The 13,253-nt window shown below is 67.8% G+C and overlaps 1 protein-coding gene across 7 annotated transcripts in view; it reads right to left on the bottom strand.

The window, feature by feature from the left end:
• Positions 1-13,253, bottom strand: part of PLEC (plectin) — a 162,558-nt gene that overhangs the window by 103,844 nt on the left and 45,461 nt on the right. Inside the window, exon 1 of one of the 7 annotated variants that reach the window (XM_050939273.1) lies at positions 7,944-8,909. The exons of 5 other annotated variants lie outside the window; for them this stretch is intronic. In XM_050939273.1, coding sequence (XP_050795230.1) covers positions 7,944-8,034 — 91 coding nt within the window. In that variant the 5' untranslated portion in view covers positions 8,035-8,909. Of the gene's footprint in view, positions 1-3,752; positions 3,829-7,943; positions 8,910-13,253 lie in introns of those variants that run through there. One more of the 7 variants, XM_050939275.1, reaches the window with a different exon arrangement.

The raw sequence follows: 13,253 nt of genomic DNA, 5'->3' as shown, positions 1-13,253 counted from the left end.
ACCCCCACCCCCTCTGGAGAGCCGCACTGCCCAGCTCCCTGCTCCCAGTGCACATAGCAGCAGAGTCCCTGGTGCCCTGCACTGGCCGCTCACAGGCCAGCCAGGCCCTTCGGTCACCGGGGAAACCGGAGACTCCTGGGATCAAGCCCCTGGCAAGCCTGGCTCTGCCGCCCTCCGAACAGCCACTGCATCTGCAGTTGGGATTCCCACACCACACACAAGCTAAGCTGGGTCGGCTCCGATGGGAGACTGCTAAGGAATACTTAGGGGCTGCAGGGCATCCTCCCCCCGGCAGCGCCGGCCCGATGCAGGGGTCTCCGCGCTGCTAGCAGTCCCATCTTTAGGACAATATGGACACTCCTGCCTCTTATCCCCTTCTGCTGCCAGCAGAGCGCCGGGCAGGGTCCCGCAGTGCCCTCCAGCCGTGGGTAGAGGCACAGAGACAGTGCTCCACCCCTGCATGGCATCTCAGCCCCCCAGCGAGCCCCATGGAGCCAGGAGGATCCGGCCACACGCCCGCCTCACTGCTGACCCACAGCCCCCTGCTAGCTCAGCCCTGGGCCCCCCACAGTGCTGCCAGTGCCCCTCACTCCTGACCCGCAGCCCCTGGTCCTGGGCTCCCCCTGCCCTGCCAAGGCCCCTCAATGCAGCAGCCTCCTGCCCGGGAAGCCTGTGCCCAGGAGAGGCCCCGCTGATGGACTTCGTGGTGGAGCCAGAGGCCCGGCCGGCTGCAGCCTAGGTCCAGGCTCCCTGAGGGGATGGGCCGGTGCCCCACGAAGCGCTTCAGAGTTCGCAACCAGCCCTGGCCCTTGGCCAGCGCACCCCCCCCCAACCTGCCCCAGGGCCTGGGACCACTGCAGTCAGCACGGCTGGGGCGCCAGGGCTTTCCGCGCTGAGCCAGGAACAAAGCGGCTGTTTGTGGCCGGAGCCAAGGAAGGGCCTGGAAGCTGCGGCGACTGGGGGCCAGATTATTCATCAGGCTGGAGCTGGCAGGGGGCTCAAGGCCATTCTCACAGTAAATCAGCCAAGCAGACAAAGCAGAAGCCTCTCCCCCATCGGAGCAGCAGAGACCCCCAGCCCCGAGCCCAGCCCACCCTGGGCAGGAGCACCTGCTGCAAACCAGCCCTGAGACCCACAGCCTGGCAGCCCCGATCCCCCGCAGGTCCTTCTCCCCTCGGCACTGCCTCCACCCCCACAACCCCTGCTAGCCTGCTCCAGGGCAGCTGGGGCCTGACACAAATTCACCTGTGGGGGGCACCAGTTAACCCCTGAGCAGCACAGCCACACCGCAGGGACTCACCCTGGGGCCCCTCCCAGGCAGGGCTTTGGGACTGGGACAAGCCTGGACACATCTGCCCCCATCGTGCCTGGCGCAGGACAGCCAGTGGGACAGGTAGGCGCTCCCCCCGCCGGGCCCGATCCTTACCAGCCGTGCAGTGCCCGGAGGCTGCAACGTGCTCAGTATAGTCCCCAGGATGGTCCCAGCCTGACCTGAGCACCCTCTGGCCCGAGTACAGACACCAACTCATCTAGTTGTGTCTAGATAAGGGAGATAGCATCAAGGACTGCAGGTGGGGGGGCTGCAGATCAGGATTGAGAGGCACCAGCAGGGCTGTGGGAAGCCCAAGGTTGGGCTAGCAGGGGGCTGCGGGTGGAGACTGAGGGGCACAGGCAGAGCTGGGGGGGCAGGGCTGGGATATCGGGGCTGCAGGTCAGGACTGAGGGGCACTGGCAGAGCTGGGGGGGCAGGGTTGGGATATCGGGGCTGCAGGTCAGGACTGAGGGGCACTGGCAGAGCTGGGGGGGCAGGGCTGGGATATCAGGGCTGCGGGTCGGGACTGAGGGGCACTGGCAGAGCTGGGGGGCAGGGTTGGGATATCGGGGCTGCGTTTCCAGCCGCGCCTGAGTGTTTATGTAATAACAGAGCCCACATGACCCTGCAGTGCCCCTCAGTCCCCACCCGCAGCCCCGATATCCCAGCCATGCCCACCCAGCTCTGCCAGTGCCCCTCAGTCCCCACTCACAGCCCCGATATCCCAGCCCCCCTCAGCTCTGCCAGTGCCCCTCAGTCCCCACTTGCAGCCCCGATATCCCAGCCCTGCCCACCCAGCTCTGCCAGTGCCCCTCAGTCCCCGCCCACAGCCCCGATATCCCAGCCCCCCCCTCAGTGCCCCTCAGTCCCCACCTGCAGCCCCGATATCCCAGCCCTGCCCACCCAGCTCTGCCCGTGTCCCTCAGTCCTGACCCGCAGCCCCGATATCCCAGCCCTGCCCCCCCAGCTCTGCCCGTGTCCCTCAGTCCTGACCCGCAGCCTCAATATCCCAGCCCTGCCCCCCACAGCTCTGCCAGTGCCCCTCAGTCCTGACCCACAGCCCAGATATCCCAGCCCTGCCCCCCCAGCTCTGCCAGTGCCCCTCAGTCCTGACCTGCAGCCCCCTGCTAGCCCAACCTTGGGCTTCCCACAGCCCTGCTGGTGCCTCTCAATCCTGATCTGCAGCCCCCCCACCTGCAGTCCTTGATGCTATCTCCCTTATCTAGACACAGCTAGATGAGTTGGTGTCTGTACTCAGGCCAGAGGGTGCTCAGGTCTAGACATTCCCCCCAGTCTCTGAGACAGGCACTGGGCTGGAGCCCCAGCCCCTCAGGTCTCAGTGGGGAGAGTCCCCCAGAGGACTGGGTCAGAGTGGGGTCCCCATGTCGGGCACTCCATTAATGAACTCAGGGGAGCTGGGCCGGCTCAACTCCACAGGGACATCTGGCCAAGCCGGGCCCACTCAGCACAGCAGTTGCCCTGCCACAGCCTGCTCCGCACCCCGCTCCACACCCCACATCCTGCTCTACACCCCACACCCTGCAGCCTGCTCCATGCAGCTTCCTTTGCAGCCTCAGCCGCAGGAAACCCCTCCAGCCTGTGACAACAAGCAGCCCCAGCCAGCTGGGCAGTGGCCATCAGCAAACACCGTATCCACAGGCCACACGGTGCAGAATATGGGAGCCCTGCCCATGGCCCCTTGGCGCTAAGGAGCGGGGGCTCCTCCTGGGGTGATGAGGCTGGGTGCAGCTGGTAGCAGGGCTCCTCTCGGTGCCTGGGGTGATGAGCTGGGTGCCCTGCATGGCCAGCTGTAGCTACGCCTGGAGTCGGGTCCGGCTCTGGTGCAGTGCAGCAGCCCTGGGGACCGTCCTGCAGGCTCTAGCGTGGAGCAGATAGAGCTGGTCTGGGGGCGCCGAGGGTCCTGACCCGACCGTCCCCCTGGGGCACCGGGCAGAGATGGGCACAGCAGGGGCAGCCTTGCCTGAAGCGGGCATGCGGCTCCCACTGGCCCAGGGCACAGGACCACGGTCCGTCCCAGACAGTGACACTGATCAGGCCTGTGCCCACGCTCGGGGTGCAGCTGTCACCGTGGCCAGGGGCGACCCCTGGCTGGGCTGGGACTCCCGCTGCCTCCGGGCCCCTGGACATGGGCTGGGCCCACTCCATGGGGTGGGGCAGGGTAGGGGAACCCCCCCCAGGACTCCCGCTACCCCCGGGCCCCTAGACAGTGGCTGGCCCCACTCCATGGGGCGGGGCGGGGTGGGGCAGAGCAGGGTAGGGGAACCCCCCCCCCAGGACTCTCGCTGCCCCTGAGCCCCTAGACAGGTGCTGGCCCCACTCCATGGGGCAGGACAGGGGCACTCCCCCCACGCCCCGAGGAGCAGCCGCGCCACCCCAGAGCCAGCTGCACCGCGGAGGCCGTGCCGGGCCGGGCCGGTACCTTTCAGCGAGCTGATCTCGTGCTGGATGCAGCGGGACGCGGCCATTGCGGGTCCGGGTCAGCCACCGCCTCCCCGTCCTGCCCGGCTCTGCGGGGCCGGCACCGGGGCGGGGCTACGACCGGCCCCGCCCCGCCGGGCCCGCCGCAGCCAATCAGGGGCCGGGGCTGCGCCCATTCATTGATCTGGAGCGGCGCTACTGCGGCAGCGCGGGACGCGCCGCCCCTCCCACCCCCCCCGCATCTACCACGGGCCGGCCCCCCCCCCTCCCCTACATCTCCCCAGGCCGGGCCCCTCCCCTCCCCCATCTACCAGGGGTCAGCTCGGGCTCCTCCCCCATCTACCCCGGGCAGGGCCAGGGACAGAACCTTAGCGCCCCCCCAACATCCCCTCAGTGTCCCTCCTCCACACCCTCTCCCGGCACACCCCCTGCACCCGGCTGCCCATGCCTCCCCCTTCCCCTGCCATGGTGGGGGGCTGGGTTCCCCATGACCACCCGACCTGGGGGCTGCGTGTGGGGAGAACTCCACATGCTGCCCACGGCGCCTACGCCGGGCAGGGGCAGGGCAGGCGCTGGCCCGAGAGACGGCTGGTGCCACGGTCCGGCTGAGCCCACAGGACCCATCCCTGCACCATGACTGCGAGGCGCAGGGTGGCCACAATCATACCCCTGGGGCCTGGCCCAGCCCAGGATCCTGCTGTGCCCAGGCAAGAGGCAGCTGCTTGCCCCCACACAGGGGACAGGGGCCGACTGAGGGCACAGGTAGGGAGCTTGGGGCTCCCCACACCCCGTTCGAGAAGGGACTCTGAGCTCAGGGTTCCTGGCAGGGTGGCCCTGGCCCCACAGCTCTGCCTGGAGACGTGGAGCTGCTTCCACAGCCCCATGGGAGGGGCGGACCCCACCTGGCATGGCTAACACTGGCGCCAGGCGCTGGAGAGTGGGCAGCACGTCCCAGGGAGCCCCCCAAGGAAGAGAGGAGGGAATGGTCCCTGAAGCCCTGCCCCTTCCCCCATAACCACCCCATGCAAACCCAGGGCACAGGCCCTGCCCCTCCGCCCATGCATGCTCAGGGCACATGCACGGGTGAGACAGGTCCTGCAGTGTCCCACGGGGACCACGCCCTGCACGCCCAGGGACGCTGTCCTCCCTGCAGGGCTGGGGCTGGGCTCGGCGTCTGCCAGGTGCCAGCACTGTGCTATTGCTGCAGGAGGGTGATACATCCAGAGCAGGAGGCCCCATGCCAGGGACTAGCCCTGGGGTGTAGCACTCTGCCAACACCCCAGCTGTGTGAAGGGCACATGCTCAGGGCCATGCCACCCTGCCGGGAGAGGGGGGGTAGGCAGCAGGCGGGAGAGGCAGGGAATCAGGCCGAGTCTGCAGCTTCCTCGTCCCAGGGCCAGGGGTGCGAGGGCAGGGGACATGGAGCTTCGTCCCAAAGCAGCTTTGGGGGCGACTCCCTCGAGGAATCCCAGCTTGGCCCTGCTCTGGCCCCAACGTCGGCACCTGGAGACGGAGCTGCCCCCGGAGCAGGTGGTTGCAGGTGCATCAGCCCTGCCTGCCCTGGGACCAACGCACTTAACGGGGGCTGGGAGACCTCAGGAGCTGGCACTGCCAGGCCAGTGGCGCCAGCCTGAGCCCACCCTGGAAACTAGCCACGGCTCGGCTCAGCTCAGCCACAGTCCCTCCCTGCCCAACGCTGCACAGGACAGGGCCACCCCGGAGCTCCGAGAGAGAGTGCCCCCTGCTGGGGCACTGCCATTCCCCCCCATCCTGGCCCCACACCCTCCAACAGCCCCCTCGGCACTATCGACTCCTGCAGCCACTGCCCCTCCCAGGGCCTGGCCGGGCTCAGCACCTCCTCACCCCGCCAGCCAGCATCGCCAACAGTCCAACAGTCCTCTCCAGCTCCCCCCCAGCACCCACCACCACGAACCTCACCAGCACCTACCCTCCGCCCCCAGACCCTGAGCTCACCGCCTGCCAAGGATCTGCAGCAGCAGCCAAGCCCCGGGGAATTCACTGGGGGGGGGGCAGCCGAGCCAGCCCCACGGGGGGAAGCAAAGCACCCGGGAACACAAACACAGACAGCACGGCAGTGATAGCCCCAGCACCCTCTCCTCGGAGCTGCCCAAGGACCAGCAACAGGGTTGCTACGGCCAGGGCCAGGCCAGGAATGGAACCCAGGAGTCCCAAGCAGTTTAACCAGGGGACCAAGAGGTGCCTCTCGCCGCCCAAGAGGCACAACCCCAGCGGGGGGCTGCAGCTCAGGACCCACCAGGAGAGGGGCTATCCGGTTATCCGAAGGCAGGGTGCCCGGGACCGACGGCAAGGCAGTGCAGTGCCCCCAGGGCAGGCGGGCGTAGCAGACCATAGCCGAGTGCAAGCAACCTACAGACCCAGGGTGGGGACAGAAAGCTCCAGCCCTGAGGAGGAGCAGCCGGCATAGCGCTGCCCCAGCCACACTCAGCGCCCCTGCAGGGGGGACCCCCGCTCAGCCAGCTGGGGACGGCGGGCTCATAGCTCCCCTGGCCTCCACCCTCTTGGCAACACGGCTCTGCTAGGGCTCTGACGGCACCCTGCTGGCAGTGCCCAGTCTGCCGGACACACGCCAGCCCCAGGGAGCGCCATGCTGTCCCTCCCGCATGGGGCAGGGCAAGGACACAGCCCCCCAGGGCCAGACACAGCTGGGGGCCAGGCTCCATACCCATAGGAGGGCACAGGGGGTGCAGCAGCAGAGTAGGGCAGGGGCACGGCCGGGGCTGGGAAAGCGACAGCCCCTGACAGAGACACGCCTCCCCCTGCGAGGGTCCCATCAGGCTCTGTCCCATCCCCACATACCCCCAGACACTCTAGGCAAAACAGCACCTGCATCCATGGACTGGCCCCGCCAGGGACTTCCAGGCGTTCCCCTCCCGGGGGCCCATCCACACCCTCATGCCCAGCTGTGCTCCTCACACCCCCAGCAGTCGGAGGGGCAGGAGCCCAGAGTTGGGTGGCAGCAGCCTGCCCATCAGCCTCCCGAAGGGGCAGGTCTGGTGTGGGGGAGTGGGGGCAGCCTCACACAGAGCCAGCCCCCAGCTCCCCTGCAGACTGCCCAGAGGGCTCAGAACCAGAAACCTGGAGAGGGCTGGGAGGGGAGCTCCGGGGAGGGCAGGGTCCTCGGTGGGGGGAGGGGGCTCTAGGGGCAGCCAGAGGAGTTTAAATAGCTACAGAGATTCCATTACTATTGACATGCGCCCCAGAGAGCCTGTAATCCCAGCCAGCGTGCTCCTGTCTGACACCCGCCCCACCACAGCTCTGTTCCCCGGCCCTATTGCCAGCCCCCCAGCCCTCCTACAGAGCCCCCTCCATCCATCCCCACACGTACCCCGTCCCACCCAGACACCCCCATCCCTGTCCCCCCAGCGCACACCCCTGCCCGTCCTCCCCATGCTCCCAGACCCTTGCAGAGGGCTCAGCAGGGTCTCTCACACAGCGGGGGGCACTGGAACAGGATTTCACAGAGGTGAAACTGCCATGGGCCAGGCAGAGCCCCCGGGCACAGGGCCCTGCTGCAGGTACGTCCCAGCGGGGAAGATGAAGCAGCTATCAGATCCAACCCACTTTTCCATAGGGCCCCCCGGGAGGACAGCATTCCCCAGCATTATGCAGTGCGCTCCCCACTCCAAGCCAGTGGGTCCACCTGGACCCCAAACCCACAGCAGCTGCCAGCTCCTGTGCTGCAGACTTCACCTCAGAGCCCAGCTGGGCCCCAGACACAGCCGCTCCGCCCCAGTCTGGGCCCAGGAATGAGCCATGGGGCCTGGTGGGCCCAGCAGGTGTCTGGCTCTGGGCTCCCAAAGTCAGTGCATGCTGCAGGTGCTGGGGTCCTGCCACCCCCAGCTTGCTCAGCCCTGAACACATCAGAGGGGGCAGCCCTGCCTGCCCACATCAGCCCAGGCCCCATCAGTGCAGAGCCTGGCTCCAGCCACACCCCACGGCCCTGCCTGGCTCATCCCAGACGCCCCTGGGGCCAAACCCCAGCGCTGGCAGCTGGGCCCGTCAGAGCTGAGCCCCGCGCCTGCTGAAGGGCTCCGGCCGGCAGTGCCTGCTATGCCCTATTATGGGAACGAGCACACGGCTCAGAGCAGGAGCCCCAGCCCCCCAGCCTGTCTGGAGCACCATGGGGCCAGCCAGGGGGCAGGGCTGGTACCTTTGTATCTCTCCCGCACCTCCTCGTAGGCCTGGATAAAGTCCTTCTCCTCCGGGTTGGGGGGCAGGCTGCTGAGGCTGAAAGCGGCCATGGGTCAGCGCAGCGGAGAGCTCCTGGCGTCTCTCATGGGTGCCGAGCAGGAGCTGGGGCTGGGGTTGGGGCTGGGGCTGGCAGGCATGGCCCGTGAGAGCCCAGCCCAGCCCAGCTGCTGGAATGCCATTCCAGCCGGCCTGGCCCTACCCCTTAAAGGAACAGCCGCCCACGGCTCCGGGGCTGGGAGGAGCCTGCCCCCTGCGGGGCAAAGCCAGGATAAAAGGGGTGCTGAGCCCCCCTCGCCCTGGCACGGCACCCACTGTACAGCGTTGCAGGGAGGAAGCAGGGCCGAGCCCCGTATCACTTGGAGGGAGGGGCACTAGCCAGGGCTTCCCATACTCACTTCTGACCCACTTCACCACTCCAGGGTGTGGGGGACATCCAGCCAACCCTGCCCCAAGGAGGGCCCAGACAGAGTCCGATGGGGAATTATCCCCCTACCCCAGACAGGCTAGGACCCACGGCCCTTCCAGAGCCCCACAGCCGTGAGCCGGCCTAGTGACCGCTGCCCAGCCCTGGATGCAGCCAGCCCAGGGGTGCAGCGCGGCCGCCCACGGCTAACGGGCAGCTCAGCCAGATGACAAATGCAGCTGACGCAGCAGAAGAGAATTGGGGACAGGCCAGTCACAGCCACGGTGCTGCCGGGAACAAAGGACGAAGCACCGGCACACAGGCCTCTGGGAGCTCAGGGCAGTGCAGGCTGGTGGGTGCCCCCCGTCCCCCTGCCGGCCTGGTTGCAGCTAGCTGGAGATGCAGGAGCCTGCAGAACAGAGCTCCCAGCACAGATTATGGCAGCCCCCAAGCGCCCGCGGCTGAGCGCTGGGGGACGGGAACCTGCCACTCAGTGGCCGTCTGTGCATCCAGCTCTGTCTGTCTGCCCCTACTTCCCAATTTCCTCCTAGGGCAACTGCGCTTTGCTCACCAGCCCCCCGCAGTCTCCATCCCTCTGAGGAGCCAGTGCCCTTCACCTGCAGCTCCCCCCCATGGCCCCCACAGACGCCCCCCCAGCTCTGCCAGGGTAGCTGGAAATGCCTTTGCTCCCCCGCCCCTGCCGCGCCCCAGCCAGGCCGAATCCTGTGGCAGTGGCAGCGAATCCACTTGCACGGCCTTGTCCCCGAGCTTCCTCGCCATCGGCGGCTCCCCCTCGCCCAGACTGGGCTGCACGCATCGTGCGTGAAGGGACCATGTCCTTTTACTCAGCCCAGGCTTGTCCCTGGCAGCCAGGAGACCCCGGGGCATTTGTAAAGCTCCATCTCTGAACTCAGGCCCTGCCATGTTCCCAGCTGCCCTCTCCCCTGCGCTCAGATTCCCCCCGTCCCCACGGCAGGGCCTGACACCCCCACTCCCCAGCACGGAAGCCACTGGCCAGGAAACAGCCTCTGCTCTGTCCAGCTCCTGGGGCAAGTGCTGCATGCGCTGGCCTCACTGCGGCGCCCGGGTGCACGCATGGGCTCATGGTGCCAGCCACCGTGTGGCAGGGCGCTGGGCGCCTCCAATGCACAGGGAAAGCCCCTGGCAGGTACCCACGCCCTGCCCCAGCTGTGCCAGGGACCCGGAAGGCGAGGGCACGGAGCTGGGCACCAGTGCGCAGGCTCTGCAGCGAGGTGCATGCATCTGGCCGGGCCCCTGCGCCCCAGACCGGAGACTGACACGGGCCGCGATTTGCAGGGTGACTTGCTGCTATTCTGAGCTGTCAGCCCCTCATCTGGCTCCAGGACTGCGGCTCGTTTGCAGCTGCTCCCAACTCAGGCAGCAGGAGGCTGACAGGCCAGGTGCCTGTCCCTGGGTGCTGCCCTGTTCCTGGAACGCTGGTGAGTCACTGGGAGAACCAGCGAGAGGCGGGACCCACACACGGTGGGGGGGGGGGTGGCATCAGCCCTAAATTTAGCTGCCCAAAGCCCCGGGTAATCCAATCTAGTGCGAAGGGCTCAGCAGGCGGGCAGGCGGGGCAGAGCCCGGCGCCCGACAGAAATAGTGCGGAGAGCATTCAGTCACTGCCAGGGACATGCCGGCCACTGCCCGCAGGCACAGCACACGAGAGGGCACTGCGGGCACGCCCCAAGGGTGGGGGGCTCCTCCGGGGCCATGCTGCCCGGCGGGGCTGGCTGCTGCTGCCCAGTGCCCCTCCACAGCACCATCTCTACGGACCAGGGTGGGACATGGACGGGCCGGAGCCAGCGGGGACCCAGCTCTCTCCTGGAACTTGGGGGCCGGAGCAGGGAGGCTGCAGCCACGCAGGGGCCGTGCCCACCCACCACCCTAGGGAATCCCTCACTGCGCCAGCTTGGTCCCACGCCCGAGCTGCTATCACCCCCCAGCGCACCCCTCTCCTCGCCCCACCCCCACACACGCACCTGGGCACCCAACACAGACCCCCGTCCTATGGCACATCCCTCCCCTCCCCTCACCTCACCCCCGACCCCCCCCACACACACACCTGGGCACCCTCTGCCCCTCCCCCCGGCATGCCCCTCACCTCACCTCACCCCCAACCCCTCCCCACACACCTGGGCATCCAACACAGATCCCCGTCCTATGGCACATCCCTCCCCTCACCTCACCCCCGACCCCCACATACGCACCTGGGCATCCAACACAGACCCCCCCCATCCTATGGCACATCCCTCCCCTCACCTCACCCCCGACCCCCCCCACACACACACCTGGGCATCCAACACAGATCCCCGTCCTATGGCACATCCCTCCCCTCACCTCACCCCCGACCCCCACACACGCACCTGGGCACCCAACACAGACCCCCGTCCTATGGCACATCCCTCCCCTCCCCTCACCTCACCCCCGACCCCCCCCACACACACACCTGGGCACCCAACACAGATCCCCCATCCTATGGCACATCCCTCCCCTCACCTCACCTCACCCCCGACCCCCCACACACACACCTGGGCACCCTCTGCCCCTCCCCCCGGCATGCCCCTCACCTCACCTCACCCCCAACCCCCCCCCCACACACACCTGGGCACCCAACACAGACCCCCCCATCCTATGGCACATCCCTCCCCTCACCTCACCCCCGACCCCCACACACGCACCTGGGCACCCTCTGCCCCTCCCCCCAGCATGCCCGTCACCTCACCCCCAACCGCCCCCCACACACCTGGGCACCCAACACAGACCCCCCATCCTATGGCACATCCCTCTCCTCACCTCACCCCCGACCCCCACACACGCACCTGGGCACCCAACACAGACCCCCCCATCCTATGGCACATCCCTCCCCTCACCTCACCCCCGACCCCCACACACGCACCTGGGCACACAACACAGACCCCCGTCCTATGGCACATCCCTCCCCTCACCTCACCCCGACCCCCCCACACACACACCTGGGCACCCTCTGCCCCTCCCCCCGGCATGCCCCTCACCTCACCCCCAACCCCCCCCCACACACACCTGGGCACCCAACACAGACCCCCCATCCTATGGCACATCCCTCCCCTCACCTCACCCCCGACCCCCACACACGCACCTGGGCACCCAACACAGACCCCCGTCCTATGGCACATCCCTCCCCTCCCCTCACCTCACCCCCGACCCCCCCACACACACACCTGGGCATCCAACACAGATCCCCGTCCTATGGCACATCCCTCCCCTCACCTCACTCCCGACCCCCACACACGCACCTGGGCACCCAACACAGACCCCCCCCCCATCCTATGGCACATCCCTCCCCTCACCTCACCCCCGACCCCCACACACGCACCTGGGCACACAACACAGACCCCCCCATCCTATGGCACATCCCTCCCCTCACCTCACTCCCGACCCCCACACACGCACCTGGGCACCCAACACAGACCCCCCCCCCATCCTATGGCACATCCCTCCCCTCACCTCACCCCCGACCCCCACACACGCACCTGGGCACACAACACAGACCCCCCCATCCTATGGCACATCCCTCCCCTCACCTCACTCCCGACCCCCACACACGCACCTGGGCACCCCAACACACCCCCCCATCCTATGGCACATCCCTCCCCTCACCTCACTCCCGACCCCCACACACGCACCTGGGCACCCAACACAAACCCCGCCCATCCTATGGCACATCCCTCCCCGCACCACACCACCAACCCCCCCCACACACACACACCTGGGCACCCTCTGCCCCTCCCCCCAGCACGCCCCTCACCTCACCTCACCCCCGACCCCCCCCCCCACACCTGGGCACCCAACACAGACTCCCACCCTATGGCACGTCCCTCCCCTCACCCCCCCACCAACCCCCCAACACACACACCTGGGCAACCCCTGCCCCTCCCCCTGGCACGCCCCTCCCCTCACCTTACCCCCGACCCCCACACACACACACTTGGGCACCCAACACAGACCCCCACCCCATAGCACACCCCTCCCCTCACCCCACCACCAACCACAAATCCCCACACACACACTACAGCCCAGGGCACCCCCTGCCCCTTCCCCACAGCGCATGCCTCCCCACCCCCGGCACACTCCTCACCCCCTCAGCAACCTCCCCACAAACCTGGGTACCCCCCACCCCCACCACAGACCCCCACCCCATAGCACACCCCTTCCTTCACCCCACCACCAACCCCCACACACATACCACAGCCATGGGCACCCCCCGCCCCTCCCCCCATGGCACATGCAGCTGACCCCTGCCCCCCAGCTCAGACTCCCACCCCACAGCACACCCCTCCTGTCACCCACTACCAACCTCCACACACACACCACTGCCCAGAGCAAGCTCCCCCCACCTCCCTGCACTCCAGGCCTCCCACCCCACACTCCACTCTACTCCACTCCACCCCACTGCAGGGCGCCAGGCAACAGTGGGAAAGCACAAATACACCCACCCCACTGCGATTCATCTGGCACCTAGGCAGACCCTGCCTGGAGCTCAATGGCAACCCCCACAGGACCAGGGCACCTGGGATGTGGGGCAAGAAGCCCCTACCACAGACCCTCCCATCCCCTCTCACCCCAGCGCTCACTCGGGGTGCAGACCCTGTCACCCATGCAGAACCACCCACAGCTAGCCCCTGCCACACAGCGCCTGCACCACTCAGAGCCCCCACACCAGCCCCACTCTGCCCATACCACTCACAGGCCTGCTCCCCCAAAGAGCCCCACCCCGGTTCCAGCCAAAGCACCATTCCCCCACTGCCCCCACCACACCAGTCAGAGTCCTGACTCCCAAGACTAATGTGTCCCCCTTACTGGTTA

This window comes from Gopherus flavomarginatus, chromosome 2, assembly GCF_025201925.1.
Source record: "Gopherus flavomarginatus isolate rGopFla2 chromosome 2, rGopFla2.mat.asm, whole genome shotgun sequence".
NCBI lineage: Eukaryota > Metazoa > Chordata > Testudines > Testudinidae > Gopherus > Gopherus flavomarginatus.
This window is presented reverse-complemented; position numbering and strand designations above follow the sequence as displayed.